The sequence below is a fragment of the Acomys minous genome (genome assembly GCF_964271855.1).
Source record: "Acomys minous genome assembly, chromosome: 4".
NCBI classification, from domain to species: domain Eukaryota; kingdom Metazoa; phylum Chordata; class Mammalia; order Rodentia; family Muridae; genus Acomys; species Acomys minous.
The window spans coordinates 103,863,359-103,887,095 of NC_140486.1; the positions used below are offsets into that span (position 1 = coordinate 103,863,359).

General features: G+C 36.8%; 1 protein-coding gene across 1 annotated transcript in view; it reads right to left on the bottom strand.

Annotated features, from left to right (window-relative positions):
- VWC2L (von Willebrand factor C domain containing 2 like) overlaps positions 1-23,737 on the bottom strand; it is a 153,641-nt gene that overhangs the window by 115,615 nt on the left and 14,289 nt on the right. Inside the window, exon 3 of the mRNA XM_084779874.1 lies at positions 12,386-12,515. Coding sequence (XP_084636000.1) covers positions 12,386-12,515 — 130 coding nt within the window. The remainder of the gene's footprint in view (positions 1-12,385; positions 12,516-23,737) is intronic.

Below are 23,737 nucleotides of genomic sequence, written 5' to 3' on the forward strand. Positions count from 1 at the left end.
GGTTGAGGCATGCAGGCTGGCTTTCCGCTGCCAAACTGCATTTAATGCACCCTTCCCACCACCCTAATGCTGCCCAGGCTCCCCATGTGAAAGCTCCTCTGTGCGAGACTGAAGGCATTGCACACTTCAAAAACTCAAGCAACTCAGAGAATCAAAATTATAATAAAATTCTAGCTCTTCTTTAATCAAGTAGAATATAGGAGTTTATTCATTTGCTTATTCAAAATCATATTTGAATCACCAAAAATATGTGTACTTTGTGGGAGAACTGGACTCATCGGCCTAAATCATATCTAGGGAAACATATAATCTGTCCCCATATATTAGGGGGAATATAGTGAGAAAAATTCAAATATTTTGAATGTATTGGACTTCTAATCTTGACTGTTTTAAGACTAGGTAGCCACAATAGTTATCTAAGAGATGTCTTTAGTGGGGAATGAACATGGTGCTAATTTTCATTGTGACAATACTATAAAGTAAGGCTTTTGAAATCATTTGCTGATGAATGAAAAGGTAATCCTGTTGGTCTAAGAGAAAATAAACATGAATATTTCCTTTTATATTTTGGAGGATATTTTTATGAAAGAAATGGGGAATTATTGTTTGTGACTGAGTAAAGTAGCCGTTTACTGCTATTCTGTTTTGCCATCTACTTTAAGGAAGTATGGTAATCCTGACCTTCTGTGGAGAAGTCAGGGAACGCAGACTTGGAAGCTGCCTAGGGACACACTTTCATGCTGAACTGTTTAGGGGTCTCTGCCGCCAACAGTTATGTGCTCTGCAGTTCCTGTATAAAGGCTTCATCTGCAGTGTGTTTGTTTCACAACGTGTTACGCTTGGTACTAATAATCTACGTAAAAGAAAGAGAGGAAAAAATTAAGTTAAGGTCCAAGACTTGCACTCAATTAAGACCTATTTTTCAAAATAGTTTCATGAAAATGTAAATGGATATACTTAAGTGAATATTTTAGCAATTTCCCTAATAGGTGTGTAAAATGGGCAATGAAGCTTTCCTCATGCTTACAAAAAAAAAAAATCTTAGAAAGGAGTTGAAAAGTCAAGTGGTAGAAATTATTAGTTAGTTAATTGATTTACAGAGTACAAATTATAACAAGGAATCACAGCACAATTTCCACTCAGTGACATGCCATTAATTATTTAATCACAAAATTATAAAAATAGAAGGTATATGTTGTTTTGGTTGTAGGTTTTACTGTTTTCTCTTTTAAACAGTAATTTTAGATTACAAGTATAATGTACATTTATTGGAAGAACTTAAGCATGAATAATATTTTACATATATTCCTCCAGCTTTTTAAAACAAAATAAGGTCCCTTATAGACACCTATCTATCTATCTATCTATCTATCTATCTATCTATCTATCTATTTATCTATCTAGACTTAGCTGACTAGTTTAACAGTATACTACAAATATCCCTTTTTGCAGAAGAGATAGCCTCATTTTTCTGCACTATTTTTAATATTTATTATGTATACAATGCTCTGTCCACATCGATGTCTGCAGGCCAGAAGAGAGCATTCAATCACATTATAGATGGTTGTGAGCCACCATGTGGTTGCTGGGAGTTGAACTCAGGACCTCTCGAAGAGCAGGCAGTGCTCTTAACCTCTGAGCCATCTCTCCAGCCCTTTTCTGCATTATTATATGTAACAAACTCTTAGCTCTTGTGTTGATATACTATGATTTGATTTACTTTTATTTTTTAAAATTATTTATTATTCTGCATGCCTGTATATCTACATGCTAGAAGATCACATTGTAGATGGTTGGGAGCCTCCATGTGATTGCTGGGAATTGAACTCAGGTCCTCTGGAACAGCAGTCAGTGCCCTTAACCTCTGAGCCATCTCTCCAGCCCCCTGATTTACTTTTGATAATTTATTTTTACAGAGTTTTTCTTATTAATTATAACACGTAATGACTTAATTATGGCATTTTAAGGCGTTTTTGTGACCCCCCTTACACCTTCCTTGTTAGTGGTCTACACATCTCATGTATTTACTCCCATTCTTGGTCTCCTTCTAATTTTACAACCTAGACCACACCTAATCTACTCAAATATGTAAATATTGAAATTATGGTCTACATGTGAAAGGGAACATGCAGCATTTGTCTTTCGGAGCTTTCTGGATTACTTTACTTATTTTGATACTTTCCAGACCCATTCATTTTCTTAAAATTTTTATGATTAATTTTATTATTTTTTTTAAGCTGAATAAATTTCCACTGTGTGTATGAACCACATTTTCATCATCAGTTTATCTGTGAGTATACTTGTGGTAGGACTCAGGGCCCCTTGGGTATTGGTAAATGATTGATTGGTATTCTTAAATATTTAGTTCCCAAGTTTTCCATGTATTTTCTATCTTGAAATAGCTTCATAATTAAAAAAAAATCACCACGCTGACACTTTTATATTTTTATTTGATGACTTCTTATCAATTTCTGGGAATGTCATTTCTAGATCAAAAAGCCATTTATTTTTTGCTGACTTTCAGGAAAGAAATGTCCTTTTCTTCAGTCAGCTTTATGTGATGGCCTGTTACATTCATTCTTTCTAAAGCTAGCAATTGCTGTCTTTTAATGCATGTGGTGACATCAATAGAACATTATGATACTTGATTCACATTTGTATTTTTCCTGTTTTCAACTCTTCACTTGCTGGTGTATTTAGGAAGACATTCACTCTTATTATTAGTTAACATACTTTTATGGTTTATTTTTTCAATTTAGATATTTAAATACAAAATAAATTTTATTTTTATATGAAGAATAGGTAGAGGTATAGTTTCATTTGAAAAATAATGACCATATTTGGGTAACAATGCCTTTTTTTTACTATATACTTGTATATCTATAATATTGACAATATATTAAATTTTGATACCTTTTGCAATTATTTATCTTGATAGTCAATCTGACAGAATTTAAAGCCTCCAAGGAAACACTGTTTAGTGTATCTGTAACAGTATTTTCAGAGAGTTTTAACTTGGAGAAGGAATACCCTTTCTGAATATGTGTGGCACTGTCATACACGCAGGAGAGTAAGCTGAATAAAATGGAAAAAGAGAGTTCACACCAGCATCCATCTCTCTCTGCAGTGTGACCAGCCTTCTCACAGTATCATGACTATGCCTCTGTCTCTGTCATGAACTATATTTTCTCTTTTCTCCAGAAGCTAAAGTAAACACACTTTTTCACAAGGTCCTTTTTGTCATAATTGGCCTTAGTGATAAGAAAAGTAATTGATATACCTAGGTAACTTTTCACTCCAATTCACTTTATTTCTTTATTTCAACTCTGAAACCACATTTAAGAAGTTAAAATGGTAGGGTTTTTTTTGCAGTTATTCTATGGTTAGTAAATTGTGTTCCACCCTGCCACGAGATACATCTTTTATGTCCACAGATCAGATGTGGTGGTATACACTTTATAACCCTAGCACTTGGGAGTCAGAGAGAGGAGGCTAACAAGTTCAATGTCAGCTTTAGCTACATATGCAGGCCCTGTCACCAAAACAAACAACACACACACACACACAAAACTCAACCAAACAATAAATCCTAAAACCTCCTAAATTAAAACAACACAACAAAACAACAACAACAAAAACCCAACCAAATATTTTGTCACATAGAAAATTTGGTATTTCCCTTTAATTTATTATAAGAAAATTAGGAATTTAATTTTTCTCATTTTGACCTGTTGTATCTTATTATATTTTAATTATTATTTACTTATGCATTTATGTATTTATTGTGTGTGGTGTATATTGGTGTGTATGTGTATGCACCATGGTATGTGTGAGGAGTCAGAGGGTAACTTGCAGGAATCAGGTGTTCTTTCCTTCCACAATATGGGTCTTCAGATTAAACTCAGGTTGGGAAGCTTGGTAGTAAGCGTCTTGGTCATCTGAGATGTTTTGCTTGCCCTGTTTTATTATATTTTACAGTGCTTAGGAAACTATTGTGACTTTATAATTTTATACTGAAATACTATTAATTCTTGTATTATTCATTCTTTTGATACAAAATATATTCTGATATTTATTGTTGGTTTTAAGAAATAAAATTTAAATCTATAGTTATTTATAAAAGTCTATGATAATTTCTCATTAATCAGAAACTCTTAGCATGAACAAAACTGTTCATTTGTGACTTCACTAATGTGGGATTCGTAAGTCAGAATGCATATGTGCTTGAATGTTGTATATATTATCAAATTTATTTTTACAGGGCTACAACAGTTTGCATATCCATCAGCAATGTGGAAGGGTGCCCATTTTATCCAGTGAAGTAGATTACCAAACTCTTGGCTTTAAACTAGAAGAAAAAAAAATATCAATTAAAAAATTTCATCTTCTTTCTTGTAAGTATATTTGAACAAGTCATATATTGATAGAATAGTTTTTGTTTTATTTTCTGTGGAATATTTTTTTGATTTTTTAAAACCAATTTAAAAATAGAGACATTGAGCTTTTCCTTTATGGATTTCTAATAGTCCCTTATATAAGCAAGAACTCTTTAAATTTGTATATCGCACTTTTTTTGTGTGACTTTATACAATGTAGAAATCTTTGATTTGCCACTTAAAGGTTATAAGTCAATTTGCCCAGGTTTTCTTTTTACAGACTGAGGATATAGTGGAATGGAATTCAGATCTGCACCTAACTTAAATGTTGGGCGGGTAAGGCAGCTGCCTGTAATTTCCGACGTGGCCAGTAGGAGTCGCCAGATCAAGCTTTTCAAAGAGATGTCGTTAAGCTTTGGCCTTGATTGACAGACACTTCCTCAAGGAACAAAAAAGAAGATGCATGGAGAATAACATCAACCTTGGGCACACACATGTATGTATAACCACGTAGTATGCATACTACACACACATACACACACGCACACACACACGGAACATGTAAAAAGAATATTATATTTAATGTGATGAAATGAGTCCTGAATTATAGGCTATAAATGATTTTTCAGATAACTATCTGGTTGTTCCAACACATTCCCTCTACAGACCGTCTCTCTCAGCCATATCTATCTCAGACAGGATTTTATCATATGCAGACTTTTCACTTGTAGTTAAGTGTGTTTATAAACTTATTATATCCTATTGTTATCTCTGCATTGGGCATCAATGCTATAGTTTTATTTTAATGCTATATTTTATTATATTGTATACACATATGTACATATGTATAAATTTGCATGTTCCTTTTGTTTCTTGCCTGTTTACTAAACCCCACTAGATTTGATAAATAGTGGAATAGAGTTTTACCTGCTTTCACCTTTGCTTCTGTATGTCCTCCCTTTTCTGATTATGATAACTGGTTTTTTACCATTTGTGCACCTTCTATTTATCTGCAAATCTCTACCTCTCTATTACCTGTCTGTATCAATGTCTCTCATCTCTCTATTACCTATCTATATTTCCTCATTCATTTATTATCTGCCTAGCTATCTATGTATGCATGTATGTATGTATGTATGTATGTATGTATGTATGTATGTATATATGTATCTATCTATCTATCTATCTATCTATCTATCTATCTATCTATCTATCTATAATCTATCATCTTTGGCAGCACCATCTATCTATCATCACCTCTCTATCATCTATCTGAAATGTTAAGTAAAATTAATATCCTCTTACAGGTAATTTTTTGGGGGTAATGTCATTAGCTATCAAACATGATTCTGTTTCTTTCAGAGGAGATCGATGTATTTTACCATACCCTCCCCCACCAAACGAAACAAACAAAAACAAACAAAAAAGGTATCCATTTATTTTATCTAGATGTTTGGTACTTTTCGGGGTGGTAGTGGGACTGTTGAAAGGTAGAAACAGGCTCCATCAGTCTATTTCAGGCTGGGCTTAAATGCACAGGCCCTCCTTGTAGCTCCCGTGAACTACAACTGCAGGAGAGTTCTATTATTTTTTTAGATGAAGTTCTCACTAGTTTTGCTGACTGTTGCATAATGTCTTTAACTTTATATAAAAATGATTACACACTCATTTTCTTAAATCTAGATTAAAAAAAGAAATTATAAATGATAGAATTCTCACATTAACTATTTCCTAATCTGCCCTAAATCCTCCTTGGTCAGATTTCATAGATTTTTACACCCACTGTTAGTTTGTTAACAAAGTATAAAATCCCTTTCTGACAATCTCTGAAGACAAACATATTTTCATGCATCTAAATAAAAATGCTTAAAAGTTGATCTGAAATTATGTAAAATTCATTATAATTATTCAATATCTGTGATATGATTATTATATTTTTTTTGCAGAAATGTGGTTTTATTCACCGAAGAATGTTATTTCACACTACTGCTGAAATATAGCTTATAAACTGTATTCCCCAGTAAAATCTATTAACTAAATGTATTAAGCAGTAACTAAGTAGTTGTATTTTTATTTTAGAATTTTCACTTAGGACCATAAATATAGTTTGCTTTTATTTTTAGCTTGAAATCTTTGCTTTGCTTTAATCAATATTATACTCACTACAGAAGAGGATGCCTCTTTGCATCTTCTCTGGAAAAGCTCAATGGCATTTAAATTATCCTTTTCTTAAACACATGATGAAAAATTGAAAAACATGAAACAACAGTATGCATATAAAATATTCATCAATAAGGAGGCCTATGAAATGGGAGCCAGAGTTCCCTGCTTTCACATCTCTTCTGGTCACTGGATCACAGTTTAAACATCAGTGTGCCTAGAACTCTTCTTACGGGATGCACAGAAATAATAAAAGTATTTACTCAGACTCAAACCTGAATAATGCTGAGGTGACGCAATGTTGTTTATGTTTTGGAACATCATTGTACTTGTGACTTTCCACATAATTCTGTTTTATTTGTGATCACTGTGAGTTTGCCTTTACCTTCTAACCTTCAGGAGTAAATACCGAGCCATTACATCCATTACTCCCCTCCCCCGTCCTCTGCTCCCCCCCTCCCTCCCTCCCTCCTCCCTCCTTCCCTCACCAATCTCTCTTAATGGGCATTTTTGCATGCACATGTGTGAGTGGATGTGTGGAAAACAGAATTTTACATCATGTGTCTTCCTCAATCACTCTTCATCAAATTACTTGAGAACAGGTCTTCTATGTAGCTGGAATTTACCCATTCAGTTAGACTTGCTGGCCAGTGAGCTTCAGGGCTCCATTCATCCACACCTCCATAATGCCTGGATTTCAGACATCTGCTGCACCCAGCTTTTTTACCTGGGCACTGCAGAGACAAACACAGGTCCTCAGGCCTATGGAAAGCACTGGACCCCCTGAAACACCTCCCTAGCTCTCACAGCCATTCTGCTATAGAAATAACTAGGTGTTTCTATTCCCATACAATTTAATGTATAATTTAGTACATGTATCTCATTTCATATGTATTAAATATATCATATAAGAGGCATAATAGGTGTAGTATGCATTGCTGTATACTATTGTTTTACATGGCACAGAAAAATGTCAGTAGTATGTTTATAAAGACTGTGATCTATTTCACTTCTCCACTGAAAACAATAAGGCCATGCCACCTTTTCACTCTTAAAATGCAGTGAAAATTCCATACATGCTTATGGGACAAAGAACACGTCATACAATAGTCAACTTGAAGTGACATGAAAAATTTCACAGAAAACACTTTCCTAAAAGTAGTCCAACATTTCCTTACTTCCTTTCTGAAAGCTTTTGTCAATAAGAAGTATTTCCAATCTTAGAAATTTTATCCATACACAATTGGTATCTTGTCCCTGTAATGTCTTGATTCCTTTTGGTTAAGTCTATTTCCCAATTTACTAGACAAGATTGTCTTCTGAGAAATTTCTTTATGAATTATTGGCTTATTTCTTACCTCATGGGGCTGGTTTTTATTTCTTTCTTATTTGCTTCAAGGAACTCTGTGTGTGTATTAGGGTTACAGCTGTTCATGGTCAATCTTTAGAAGGTATAAAATACTATACAGGATTGTTCATCTTCAGTTTACATGTAACCTGCACTCTGATGCCCTTATGGCCAGCCTTCTACCTGCCTTACCTCCATGACAACTAAACTAGCAGAGAGTAAGGAATGTGGGGTTAACTATTTGAATGCAACTTGAATCAACTTTAGTTCAGTTAGAAGAAGGATGGATAACATAGAGGCAGCTGCGGCGGCTGGACTGAGGTTGGCAGCTGGGAACGCTCCCGGCAGAGGCGATTGGAGTGGTGACTGGTGGGAATTGCTGCGGGAGAGGGGGCTCAGTGCAAGATTTGGGTCCTGAGACCCTAGCTGAGCTCAGCGCTTCGTTTGGGTCCCGTGACCCAAGCTCAACTCATAGTTTTTTTTTTTCGGGGTGGGGGGTGGTGGTGGTGTGAGGGGCTTTCTTGGTTTTGTTTTTGTTTTTGTTTTTTCCCAGACAGGTTTCTCTGTGTAGCCTTGGCTGTCTTAGACTCACTTTGTAGACCAGGCTGGCCTAGAGCTCAAAGCGATGAGCCTGCCTCTATGTCCCAAGTTCTGGGATTAAAGGCATGCGCCACCATGCCCAGCTAATGTCCTGGTTTTTTGTTTTTTTAAAAGAGGGTGTTTGGGTCACCAGCTTTTGTAGGTGTGCAGAGGAAAGAGAAGCCATTGCTTAAGATTATTACTAAAATCAATGCATTCATGTGCCTGTACCAAGTAGAAGTTTACCTTTATTTTTCCTCTAATATTATATGCACACACTGCCTGGCCATTCACATTTCCCCCTGATGTTTTCCTACTCTGATTACACCGACAGTTGTTCTTAGTACTCCGCTAAGTTGAATAAAAATGAAATCTTTTTTATGGCTTACTTTTGTTTATTCAGAACCACTAGACACGCTGCTTGAGGTAAGCATCGGGATGAACAAGTGTAAAATCACTCTGTATTCTTAACCTGATTAGAGAAAAGTTCTATAAGTTCCATGCTCCCAAATTGATATTTACAAATTAAATCGAGAAAAAAAAAGTGTGTCGTTGTTTGTCTAGGTAACGGATTAACTTGTACTTTTTAAAATTAACAACACTGAGTTGTATAATAATTGTTATGGTTCTCATTGGTAACTCTTGTTTCTCCAAAAGACAATGTATGGTTGTTTCCTTGTTTCGTTTGCTCACAAATAATCTCAAAGCAAGGACTTTTATATTAGCTGATACTAAAATGTAAGGTAAGACATGATAGATTCTATCACATAAGTGCTTAGTTTGTTATTGTTAATGCATCTTGTTTTAGTTCTAACCTAGGAAGCCAGAAAAATCAATCTTGATATGCAAAAGGGGAAGGATTTGACAGCCAAGACAATCAGATTTATGCAAACCAAATAATATTTGTCTGCCAAGATCATCAACATCTATGAAGATTTAAGAAATTGTACAAAATGTTAAAAGATTGTATATAAATTAGAAACTGTTGCCTGTCCCTGAAATCCATAGGGCATAGTTTCAACTTGTGCCTTTACTTTAATCTAAGAAGAAAGGAGACATATTTTTATATAATAGTTTTCACTATAATGGACAAATTTATCTTCTAATGTAATGAGACCAGCTTACACTGTGCTGGGATTTTCAGCACACTCCTACTTATAGTTGGTCATGCTATTTATTTTCCTTCCAGCTTTTCTACATATGTGGCATCTGCTTCTATTTTCTTAACGATGCTTAGAAAATTAGCAAATCAAGCATGGGCTCTGTGTACTTCATTAATAAAATATAGGCCTTAGAGGCTCTCAACGTCCTTTGGTATTGATCATGCTTTATGTTTTGAAGACAACTGTCAAATTAATGACATTCAGCAATAAAAACAACATCTCTTAATAGTATGTTGTAATCAAGAGTTACTCCTTCTACTTATTTGAATCTGGATACATTCCCCTTTATTATCCTTAGAAAGGGAAAGTTGGTTTCGAAACAGCAAGGTGAAATAGAAATGATCCTCGTATACTGTGTCGTGGACACAGCAGCAGAAAACAACTAATGAAATTTTGCATTTAGCATGAACTCTTCAGTTATGCAAATAGGTGACCCAATTAAAGTTCATCCATTACACATTTGCAAAGAGAGTTTTATTTGAAGACAAATTTCTAAGATATAAGTACAAGCTAATTTTTAGTAGTGACATATTAAATATGGCTGGCTTGAAGTGGCTGTCTTAATGTTTGACTAGACATGAAGTCTAGGTGTGGTATAGGGTTTGCTGGGTATCTTGGGCGATGTATTAGATGCATGCATCAACATTGCCTCCTAAATACATAGGGTGGAGTCTCTTAACTCTGAGAGGATGCTGAGTGTGTACTGACAAGTCTTAAACTGTAGGCATTACTAGAAAAAGCAGGACAAAGTCAACAAGGGCCACCTGGGGAAGAAAATACTCTCAAGGATCTGTTTAGATGGTTACTTCCAAACAAAAGTTTTTTTCTTCAGTTAAGGACTTGTCAATCCCACTTTTGAAGATTGATTGGATAGCTGAGCTTTCTTTCTTTTCATCCTTGGAGAAAATGAAAAATAACAAGTCCTCTTCTACTTTAGACTAACCATTCATAAACTTTGTGACAGTTACTTCTCCCCTGGGCCTTCTCTTCTGGACAAATTATGCTAACTCCTCCAGTCTGTCCTCCCAGGTCCTATTTTTCAACCATTAAATCACCTTACGGTTCCTTCTTGTATCTTTTCCAGTTTCTTTAACATTTTCAGAAATATGAAGTTTTAAATCATGTATCTCTGCATATACAGGGCAAGTTAGAACTTTGAAGGGAGGGTACTCCCAGTTCCTGAGTCAGAGATGCTCACTGTATATCAATTTGGTAAGAAGAAAAAGAGAAGTCAAATGAACCACCTAATAGCTTAAAATAATGAATTTATATGATCCGAAACAGGAAAACCTATGTGCAGAAAAACACCAGAAGGGCTCATTATTAGTACTTTGGGAAGATACTAAACCACAAAAGTTATTTTTAAAATAGTGAGAGTCACTTTTGTTTTGTCTTTAAATAACCTGGTGCTTTTTAAAAATATATTTTATTAATTTATTCATATTACATCTCAATTGTTATCCCATCCCTTGCATCCTCCCATTCCTCCCTCCCTCTCATTTTCCCCTTACTCCCCTCGCCTATGACTGTGGACAGGACATTCTCCACAGTTGAGTGGAGAGTGGGGACTGACTTTCACAAGTACTCTGGTGCCACATATTTGACCACGTCCCCTGGATGGGGAGGCCTGGCGGCACTCAGAGGACGGGTAGCAGGCTACCAAGAAGAGACTTGACACTCTATGATCATATACAGGGGAAGGAGGTCCCCCTCAGTGACAGCTTTTTTTTTTTTAACTAATTGTCCATCTGTTAATGAAAAGACTACTAGGTGAGTTAACAGAAATTTAATCATACATATTAATATATACTAATCTCCTAGGAGATAGTCACTGTCGCTCCTTTCAAGAGCACATCAATTCATCATTAGAGTGATGAGAAGGGCTAGAATCACTTTCCTCCCAAGCACATGCAAATGCCAAGGAGGCACTTGTGGATTCTTAGCTAGTAAATTACCTCCCTCGCCCCTTTGGCTGGGCAGAACCACTAGGCAGAGTGTGATTGTACTGTCTTCGCTGATAGAGTGCCCTGGGTGGTCACTGCTTTGCAGGGTCTTCCCTAGGGTACTATTGTGATAGCAGATGACTAAGACGTTGTGATTTTTCTCAACTATTCCATTTCATGAGGGGAAAAAATGAACCCATAATCCTATACACAAGTCACCTCCTCATGTATTGCAATTTCTGTGAGGACAGGGATCTTCTGTCATGAAAGTCTATAGGATCCCGCCCTGCCACTCACACACTTCAACACACACATCGGTTTCAGTCTTTCTTGCTTGAATTTAAGTACGCTTATAATTGAATTTATATTTTTTGGTCAACTTTAAACTCGAAGTCTTATTTATGTCCAACCCAAAATACTTGGCCCTTGCTCCATTCTCTGTCTGAAAATACACAATACACCGTGAAATTTGGAAAACTGCTTCACAGGCTCCAAGATAGGGAGAAATGCAACCACTATAAAAATGTGGCACTGAGTTCTCTCCAACAGTCTCTTTGTAAATGAACAATAAATAACAGGGGTCACAACAAAGCCAGCCTACGAGAGTTCTAATTCCCCAGGTGAAAAGCTTCTCAGTTCACCCATCCCTAGCATATTTTTACTTTAAAGCTACAGAAAAACATTCATGCCAACTCTGTCCATTTTGAAAATCCAGAGGCAGCTCTTAGAGGGCTCTTGCACTGACTGGCGTGCAGGTGTGAAACACTGGCGTCTTGTCCTAACCCGTTCTTGAAAGCTAATGCAGGGCAGTCTTACCATTTTTGCAGACAGGACAACATTGCTCTGGTTCATAGATTGGGTTGACACACTCAGGAACTGCGCAGTCTGCTACAACACAGTGAACTTCATTGCTGGGCTCACAGCGGCACCATTCGCATGGAGAGGGCTAGGAACAAATCTCAAATTAGCCCCTTTTCTCCTATAACTTAATGCTTGCACATTCATTTGCTGTCAGAAGACAAGACATTTAGAGTTTATATCGACTTTAATTCCATTTACCAAGTGTATGCTCGTTCTGCCCCCACAAAGGAAGGCAACCTGTGTATCCAAGCCAAGATGAGTTGGGAAGCACAGATCAGGTCTCTGAGAATAATGAATTGCTCTGCACCAGTGGCCTTATTTTACAGAGTAGCATTTGAACACCAAAACCTGCCCGTTGATTGTTTCCAGAGGCACTGAGTTCTTTGCCTTCCGCTGGGGAGCAAGATAACAGCAGAACTTAAGAAGTGGCTTCTGCCATTTTTGCTTCCTAAGAAAGGTATCCACCAAACACACAGCTGACCCTTCCTATAAATGCTTGTTCATGGCAACTTAAACTTAAGTGGCATTTTCTTGGTGTGAATGTTAGAGGGAATTTTGCCTAGAATCCAAATGTCCAGATCCAGCCTCCTGAGATAATTTCTGAATACCTTACCCCTTGCCTGCTTGCTTTGAGAAATGAACTAAAATCGATTGACCTAAACAGTCACCATTAAAGCAAGAGTCAGGGATTCTACGATGGAAACAGAAAATAATTAAGATAATTCAAAGCTGAAAGAGTTTCATCTTCACAGTACTTACCAAGTGTGAGTGAATGGATTTCCAGTTTCTTTTCGGGAAATGCCAATGACTCTTTCCCTTTCCTCCTTTATAGACTCTAGCTCTCCTGCATCATGAATCTTAGGCTGGGGCTCCCAGGATGAAAATTTGGTGCTCTAGGAAGTCACACATTGTCCAAATTTTTCAAACCAAGCTAGTTGCTCTTAGGAAGTGCTGCCTGCAGCGTGACATTACAGTTCTATATCTGCAAACTGATCTAATGAAACCCTCTTTTCCTCATCCGTGCTTACTATCCGAAATTCTGATCTGTTCTTGGTTCTTTCAGAATTAAATAATTTGGGTAATCAGTGTTTCCTGTCTCAAGTAGTTTGTGTGGGACAGAAAACAGTGAATTGATTATTTTAAAAATTAATTTAATCTTCATTTTGTGCTTAAAGAACAATTGCCAAACGCTACTTATCTTAGTTTCTGGAAAATATTGTTCTGTTTTAGTGTGATAGATCAGCTTATTGAAGATAACACTCTGCACCAGTTAAGTTTAAGCATTATAGAACAATCCATTGGGTTAGGCCATGCTTTGTCATGCCTTTGAAATTTTTTAGTTATTATTGTACTAAGATATTATATATTATCTGTTTTCTTATTCCTGCCCTAACTCAAATAAAGGAAAAGCTATTTAAGCCTCATCTCATAGATGACTGACTAGGTTGGTAGACACACAACAGTTTTTCCAGGTTTTACGGATACATACAGGACAGAGATTTGAAGGGAGGAGTATGATCAAATCCTACCCTGATGTTTGAAAACAAAAGCACCATGCATTGTGCCCTCATCTGAGTAGTTGATGCTCCACGGTTTCCAAACTTGTCCACATATACCAGGTCCAGTGGAATAACCACTAACACTGGGAACACTGGGTTATGGAGGATGTGTACATCTTGTTGAGAACTTTGCTTACTTTTGCAGTTAGCGCATTACAACTCTCACAGACATTTATCAAATGAAATTATGAAGTATAGGCCAGAGATGCTTGTATTTTGGGGGAGACTGTGGCATCATGTTTTGGAGCCCAGAATGATGCTTGGTGGTGTCTTGGAAAGAAATGAACAGAAGACTGAATCCAATAAATGATGGATATGCATGCAGAGGCCCACCTAGGAATCCCAAGGACTCTTGGAAAGAGCCAAGACTACAGGACTTAGTGATGAAAGTATGATGGAGATCTTGAAAGGGTTGAGTAATGAAACAAATTAGGAAGAGAAAATTATTTTCCTAATTCTTAGTACCTCCTGGTGACTCTTGAGCCTGGATTATTTATGTTGGATTCAAGAATCGTGCCCGAAAGCCTTGTGATTTGTTCTTTCCGGTTATCTTTCTTTGAGACCTTATTCCATCATTCCCACTGTATGCGCCCTCCAGGCTCAGCACGGCTGGCACATCGTGTGCTCTAGCCCAGTCAGTCCACCCTCTAACCTGCCTTTGCTTACCTGGATCTCAGGCAGTGTTCCAGAACACTTTGAGGAGTCCTGCCTGCACCCCAATCTTTATTTCTTCAAATATTAAACCTGTGGTTCTCAAGATACAGTCAAATCGAACCCATCGGCCTCCTGGTGAGGCCCCTGCCAGCCTTGGCTAGTCTCACTGGCTCTGACAACATTGCCAATCTCTTTTTCAATCTGACTTTTCCATGGCCTTAGCCTTCCTTTGCATTTTGAAAAGACATGTTTTAAAACAGAGGTAAGTTAGCAGAAGCAATCACTGTGCTTAAGTTCTTTAAGCACATTAGGTTCAGATTTTTAAAATCCTTGCCACTTTACAGCGTAAACTTACAAGGTTTGGTGTTTCTGATAAAGGGTCACCTATTATTATTATTATTATTATTATTATTATTATTATTATTATTATTATTATCATCATCATCATCATCATCATCATCATCATCATCATCATCATTATTCATTTTTAAGAGTCACATCTTAAGTTCTGAGCTGGTTAAAATGTTCTTTTATCAGATCCTTCAATGTGAAAACTACAGATTACCTAAAATTGTTTCCATAAAACCAAAGATTAAAGACTAAAGCATCTTTAGGGGAATCAAAGAATGCTGAACTAAGTACATGGGAAATAGCCTTACTACTTTTTCTATCTTTTTAAAAATAAGAACAGGCAGAGCTACTGTCAGCTAGATATTTGGGAAGGCAGATGATGAAATTATACCATTCTAAAATTTCATTTCTTCTTTCAAAGAAATCCCAGAGACTGCTTTACTTCTAAGCAATATTCTTTAAAAAATGTTATGTATTCTACATTTTCATAACATATATTTGCATGTATGAATACAGATGACGTTTATTTATTAATGCCCATGTTAGATGGTATGAATACTATGTGCACCTTACAAATGTGTTGTATCTCTAACCTAGTGCTTTGCAGTTGTTAACATGGAGCTGTAAGCAGGGAGTATACAAATCATCTGTATTTCCCACTGTCACCAAATACATTGCATCTGTGACAAATGCTATCCCAGGTGGCCCTAGAATATAAATGACTCTTGTTTCTGAACTTATATACGTGTATATATTAGACAAATATGATTGGATAAAGCAATCAGTGTCCCTAAGCATTGGCTTAGGTGACTAGAATGCGCATTTTCTTTCTTGGTAGCAGAATGGGAAAATGGAAGGTGCATCTGGTTAAAAATGGTCAGCTTCTGAAGACCTTGAAGCTGAAACTGAACTGCAAAGTGGCCATGCTCTGAGAGTGCTTGGTGAATAGAAGGGATGGGTTGGAACCCTGGAAACGGTGTCGTGAACATTCCATGGCATTTTTAAATTGGAAAAGCAGCCTAGGAACCAGGAACATAAGTTACTGAAATAACAAAATAATTTCAGAAAATGGCTAAATATTTTCTCTGTGAGAATGTGGGAGCTAATGTGCTCATCACTGTAGGCCAAACTAAGATTAGAAGAATATTGTCTAGCACGCTGGTTGCATAGGATTGTCCATGTGTTTATTCAAATGCATGTTCTTTTTTTTTTTTTTCATTCTGAATACCCGAGAAACATTCTTCCACACCTGAGGAAAGCTTGGACAATTGAGTCATCAGTAATTATGGGTGTCTGCTGGTATCATTGTCAGTAAGGCATGCCATACAAATTCCAGTCTGAATAGTACAAGAAGCACACGGCATCCACACATTTTCTGCCATCTACACTGCCTGTTCAAAAGCTACCTTTAATTCATGCACATGTTTATTTTACTGGTTTTTCATGCTTGTCTACTGCCTTCATAGATTTTTTTTTAAAGCTTCTGATAATATATGTTCATTTCTGAACTCTCAGCTCACGGAAGATGACTTAGCATGACAATAAATATTTAACAAAATCTACAGTTTTGCAGATTTCATGCAGAATCTGTGTTTTCTTATCTGCCCAGAGCCTCACCTCTGGCAGCTTTATCTGTGCTCATCGTATAAGGAAAGGATTTTGACTCAATGGGATGTCGGCGTTCTATTTAAATATTATAAAGCACACTTTGAGGGAACAGATCCCTGACTGCAAGTTGTGAAAAAACTGTCTGGGTTCCAAATATTATGGCAGCAGACACAAACTCACTCTGTCAAGGTAACTCATAAGATTCATTGTGCTGATCTCAGGTAAGTCAATTTACCAGCTCTGAATCTGCCAGCTTATGTAGCAGTGGATGATTCCAGGCTTTTATTTCACTAGAAAACACTGTGCTAACTAAATGTAAGGCACAAGTATATGCAGAAGAAGTACTAAAAGGTCTGAGAAAAGGCTAGTTCTATCTATAATGTGTGCTGAGATGAACAATGCTTATTTATCACAGTGATTTTAGTATATTATAAAATACATTATTTTAGCAAAGAGTACCGGTTTAAAACATAGTCATTTCTTTCAAAGGAAGGAACAAAATATGGAGCCCAACAAAACACTTCTTGAATATTCTGAGAAAAAGAAACTTGATTTTTAGAAAGGTCTCTGAGAATGCTGTTAAAACCTGACGGGCAGACCTAAGGATGGGTGAGAGATAGTCTAGAGGCCAGGTTTTGTTGCGACAACTAAATCGTTGACTTCCTGCCCAAGTAATAGCAAGCTTCACGCACTCAGGGTTGTTTCATTTCTTTGATCATGAGCAAAAGTTACCAAAGAAAATATAGCTTGGCTCTGTTAACAACGCCATCCATTTGAACAACTATTTTTTTTTTAATTTAATCCCAACAAATGAGAAGTGTTGCTTCATGAAGCACTCTTCTTTTGGAGATAATTTATGGCATAAATTTTTATCACTTTATGGAACAAGTCTCATTACTTCCAAACTGTATGTGAAACTTGAAAGGCTCTATTTCAAATTTGCTGATGCCTGTCAGGAATCTCACTGTTCACTTCATTAAAATATATACATTAAATTACAAAGCGCAGGAGTATTGAGCATGCACAGCCACTCCTGTAGCTGGTGATGATGGTGGTTGGCAGGCAGCAGGGGCCACCAAATAATCAGCAGACCTGATGGATTTCAACAAAAACTCACAATCATGTGAAAGATGATCCATAGCATCTGATTAAAACTCTGCTTTGTGTTCCTGATCTAATGAGCTTTCAGTGACCTCTCTAGCGGGATGCTCTAGTGACCCCAGTTTTTTTGGAACATTGAGGTTGCAAATCATCAAATTATGGAGATACAACTGGATATGTCTTTAAGAATATCAATAATGCTGAAGCAAATAAAACAACCTGATACAAATCTGCACGTCTATATATACATATCACTATCTGTTTATGCCTATATATCTATATCTATTTTTGTCTATTTTTATCTACCTCCTCTGTCTCTCTATATTTCCATCTATGTAAATTTATACATATCTGTATCTATATAGCTATGTCTTTAAGTACATACCTAGCTACGTATATCCATTGATATCTATCTCTAAATCTCTATATGTCTCTCCTTCTTTCTGTATGTCGAACAGCAAATGCTTATGCATGTATTATTTAAATGAGTTACGTAGCAACATGTTTGTTTTCTTCTGATAAAGTTTGTAATTTGAAAATATATTATAAGATATTATCACCAAGGTACCTATCAAAACACCTTTTGATTTTGCTGAAAGTAAAAGCATTTTATAAAAAATGATTGTGAAGCCGGGCGCCGTGGCGTATGCCTGTAATTCCAGCATTTGGGAGGCAGAGGCAGGCAGATCGCTGTGAGTTCGAGGCCAGCCTGGTCTACAAAGCAAGTCCAGGACAGTCAAGGCTACACAGAGAAACCCTGTCTCAAAATAAAAATGGTTATGAAAAGTGTCTTGCTCATGCATTTATAGTAAACCAGATAGTTAATAAACCACAATTTAGAAATGTACAAATTCAAAAAATTATTTGTTTCTTACAAATAGTTATCAGCGCATCGTGTATATGAGGTGAAACATATAAAGCTACACACTAGATATTATTCATCTATTCTAATCTCAATGGATGACTGCCCAGAAATTAAGATTTAGACAGGGAGGTGGTGGCAGTACACACCTTTTATCCCAGCATTTGAGAGCAAAGGTGGGAGCATCTTTGAGCTCAAGGCCAGTCTGGTCTACAGAATGCATTCCAGGACAGCCAGGTCTACAGAGAAACCCGGTCTCAAAAAACAAAAATAAAACAAAACCAAAAAAGGCTTATACAGGTGTGTTTTGATAGTTTAACCATAATAATTACTGGTACTGTTGTAATGAAAAACTAAATTTTAGTTTTATTTTATCCGAGTTTAAGGAAAATGTAAGAAGATCAGAGAGTGGATAAAATGCCAATCTTAAAGTTGTCAACTATTTTGAAAAGTTCAGCATTATAATGTGACAGTAACATAATTTTAAATGTATGGTTTTTCCCTGAAATTTTTTTTCTGAGAAACAGTAAACATTTTTGGAGACTTGATACCCTATGAGCATATACAGGGGGAGGAGGTTCCCCTCAGTCACAGTCATAGGGGAGGGGAGTAGGGGGAAAATGGGAGGGAGGGAGGAATTGGAGGATACAAGGGATGAGATAACAATTGAGATGTAATATGAATAAAGTAATAAAATATATTTAAAAATATTTTATAATTTCTTGAGAATTTAACAAAATGCATTTTGATCACATTTACACACTCACTCCCTCTCCAGTGCTCCCAGATCCACACCAGCTCTTCCTCAACAACGTAATGTTCTTATTTTTAACAAAAAAGAAAAACAGATCAACTCCAGTGACTTTTTGCATTTTGATTTGATACCACATATCCTGGTGGATGGATGATGTGTAGAACCAGTGCATTAAAAAAAAATACCATGTCCAAAATACAGCTTTTCTGAAGTGTGACTAGGTTCCAGAAAAACAAAACACAGACAAGGAATGTGTCACCAAAGGCATTGTTGCCGTAGCAGGATAGGGAAAGTAAACTTAGCAACAAGATGCCAGGGAGTCTTTTTCTTCTTTTAAGTTGCTGCTAACATCCTCCGATGAGAATCTGAAAGTATGGAGAAAGGTCACAGTAAAGAGCTGTGAAGTGTCACAGCAGTACCTGTGCAACGCTCTAGAAAGGCAGCAGCCCGCGGCCCCTTCCCAACAAGCTGGGGTGAAGCTGCATTTGGTACATGAACATCCTGTGATAGCAGGAATGAGCATGTTCATCCGTGCCTGGACATCTGTGCAACGAAGATGCTCCGTGGACCAGACATTTATGAAACAGGGAAAAGGTGCACAGCTGCATAACTTTGAGATGTTTATAACGGCTGGTGAGCGGCCACTGACAGGAACATTAAAACCAAATCCACCATAGTTATGGGAGAATATGAGGCCATGAGAATTCTATACTCTCAAAGAATCATGTAAAAAACAAGTACCACCAGCACCATTTTACTGATTCACTGAAAGTAAGCGATGCCCGAAGAGAGAGTTTAATAGAACAGCCAGCTAGCATTGCATCATCGATAGAGAATCCAGATCCTTTAGAATCCAAGAGATGTGACAACAATGCCTGTTTTAGTAGAAAGGAAAGAGAGCTGACTTTCTCAGGACTCTTGCCACTGTCTCGGTTTCCTCTAGGCAAAGATTTTCTAAAAGTTGAGTTATTTTCTTCCTATTCAATTTGGCAATAAAATTGTATATGGATGAAGAGCAGTAATTAAAAGTTAATTATATTAAGTGCTTTATAATTGTTAATACCGAAATATATCATGGTTCTAATTGAAAGGCCAAACAGTTTCCTCCTGCATTTTATAGTTTATTTTTTTTCACACTTAGTTCATAACTTACCCCATTGTAAGAATATATATGGGGCTGGCTTATGGGCAATGAAACCGAAGTATATCTTAATTAACAAAATCTTGACTGAGAATTTCCTTGACAAACTCCCTGGCCTTAGCATGTAATTTTGTAAACCTCCATGGCTGTGGTTTGTGCTGTTTGCTGGGGTCTATGGTTGTGTGATAACGTAAAACGAGGACACCCAGAGGAATTCTGCCATTACCTTCACTGCTCTGTTTATTACCTTGGGCAGATTCATCTTCTTCGGTGTGGGTTTTGCCATTTTTTTAGGGAAGGAACTGATAAATATATCCTCTTTACGAAACATTTCGGTTTCATTATATTTTATTTTGTGTGTTCTGTGGGGTGCATGTGTGTGGGGTGCACGTGCCACAGCATACATGTAAAAGTCAGAGAGCAATTTGCAGGAGTCAGTTCCCTTCCCCTTAATGGTACTTAAATATTCTCACTGGATTCCAAGGGAAGAACGCAAAGCGTGGAGAAGCAGGCAGCTGATGCGGCTTTGGCCTTGTCTACAGCATAGCCCCCAACTGTATGGTAGTTTTCCCTCTCCCCAGCCCCATGTGATCATTTGAAATACTTTGGAGATTTTTAAGGGAGTATGCAGCTCACAGATCATTTAATTAAATCATGAAATAATTTGCTGGGCAGTGGTGGAGCATTCATTTAATCCTAGCACCTGGGAGTCAGAGGCAGGGGGTTCTCTGTGAGTTTGAGGCCAGCCCGGTCTAGAGAGTGAGTTCCAGGACAGCCAGAGCCACACAGAGAAACCTTGTCTCAAAAACAAAACAACAACAAGTCAAAATCAACTACTACTGCTACTGATAATAATAATAATAAATAAAAATAAAATAACATACTTATTTCAATTATAAGTTATTTGAAATATTCAATTTGTGAAAATTATATCATTCAGAGTCTTGAAAGCTATCCAAGCATGTTGCGAACTCTTACATGTTGTCGTGTTTGCACTCAGTGAGTTGGTTGAGAATGATGTTGGATAGCACAGTTAGACAGTTAAATAAATTAGTATTTACCAAAGAAACTTCAATCCTTTGTTAGAGTATCTGGAAAAACTGATTTTTTGAAAGAGGAGCATAGCTTGGCTTCACAGTTGTTGGAAGTCCTGATTTTCCTATCTTCCTAGAGTCTCATTAACAAAAGGAATATTCTTCATGTGATTGCCCTTTTTCCTCTTAATGAAGCTTCCTGAATCTCAGCAGTCAAAGGGTTGCTATTTTAGCAGGCATTTATTTTTAATGCTGGATGAAAATTAAAGTTATGCTGAACAATTTTAATTTCCCTTGTCACACTTTGGAGGGCGCGTGGAAGCCAGTGTGCAATGAATACAAGTAGAGTCTTAGAGTAGATATTCATTGTTGTTGATATTTTTATTTTTAATACCTATGTGTGTATAACATGTGCATAAGATATGCATGTACTGGTGTGTAGAACTGGGTGGGTGTCAGAGGACGACCTCAAGAGTTTGTCTTCACCTTCCACCTCGTTTGAGACAGGGTCTCTTGCATTTTTTGTATGTCAGGCTAGTCCGCTTGCCTGGGATTTTCTTGTCTCCTCTGTCCATGTCACTTTAGGAGTCCTGGGATTAGAGACACTTGCTAAGGCACCTAGCTTTTACATAGGTTCTGGGGGTTTGAACTCACAAGCTCACAGCTGTGTGGCAAGCACTTTATCTACTGAACCATCTCACTAGCAGATCCAATGTGTGAAAGTATTTTAAAACATCAAAATTTGCAACAAATAATGTTGCTTAGCAGTTACTGTGGTCAGGGTGCACTCTCTCTGCCTTTGCTTTCAATTGAGTGTGCCTCTATACGTCTTGACAAGGAGGATTTTAAAAATGAAGCCAGCTTATCCCGGCAAAATGTTTATTAGGAAACAAGAGTCCTCACATTGCCAATGTATTGAATTGTGTGAAGAAGGTATGTGACCAAAGGTACAATGACTCACAATAGAATAGTCAACAATAAAGGAAACATATATATGTGTATGTGTATATATACATATATATCTGTATATGTGTGTGTGTATGTATGTATGTTCTTGTGCAAATCAAATGCTCTTAGCTAGCTCAGCTATATTTCTTGAAAAATGTCGTATAGAGAACTCAGCAGGATGATAAGGTATAGTAGAAACAGACCTAGAGTGAGAGTCAGAAATGGCTCCTTGGTTTGTCTCTATCTTATGTGATGAGAAGAAAAAAAAAAACAGATTTTTTGAAAACCTTTTGGAAAATGACGATAAACATATCAATAATTCAGTGTGTAGAAGCACTTGCAAGACACATAAATCTGACCATTGTTGTTTGTGTTTATTTCTCCTACATGTGCCCCAGTCTGTCTCTCATCTCCCGAGTCTGCCTTGGCTACCTTGCCTGATGCTCATGCAATGGACTGGTACCATGTTTCTTTCTTTCCTGGTTTTGTCACTGTGTTCCCCCTGTGCTCTGACCACTGTTCTTGGTTCATTTCTCCCTGTTTCTGCTTTCTCTTTTTCCTCACTAACTTTTCAGTTTTCTCTAACATTCTTTCAATACTTTGATATCTCCACTCCAACTTTTTTCCTTTAGCTTTGAAATGTATTCTCTCTTTATTCAGTTTCCTATAGCAATCATAAGAAGACACCGCAGTCAGTGGCCTTAATACCACTTGTGACAGTAAACTTGGTGCCTTCTTTATTTTGATACATTGCTCCACCATAATGGAATCATAGTGTTGATTATGACAACTGATTTTTAAGAATGTGATGATGGACTGATACCTACATAGGCTATTTACACACCTTTGCTTATTAACATGACACTAATTATACATAATATTTATTATATTAAAACATAACATTCAGCTTGTTTCACAATCAAAGGGGAGTACAGGGGAATATATAAACCTTTTATAAATTTTGCTTCTTCACATTATTTGACAATAAATGGAATTACAATAGAATACCAATGAAAAGACCAGAACTATACTTTTTGGCATTACCTGTACAAAGAAAGATGGCTCAATGTATCTGCTATTAAGCACACACAGTAAGTAGGCAAATTTGTGTGTCTTTTTAAATGTTCAAGTTTGAAAAGTGAAAGTTTAGTCTACTTTCTGGTGAAACACTAACCATTTTTATTAGCCACAAGATGGAACAGAACACTTTGAAGAGAATAGAAAGGGAAATGTAGGTCATCAATCCACAACTTTGTCTCAAGAGGGCTATAGTGTTTTGGGACACCTCCATAGGA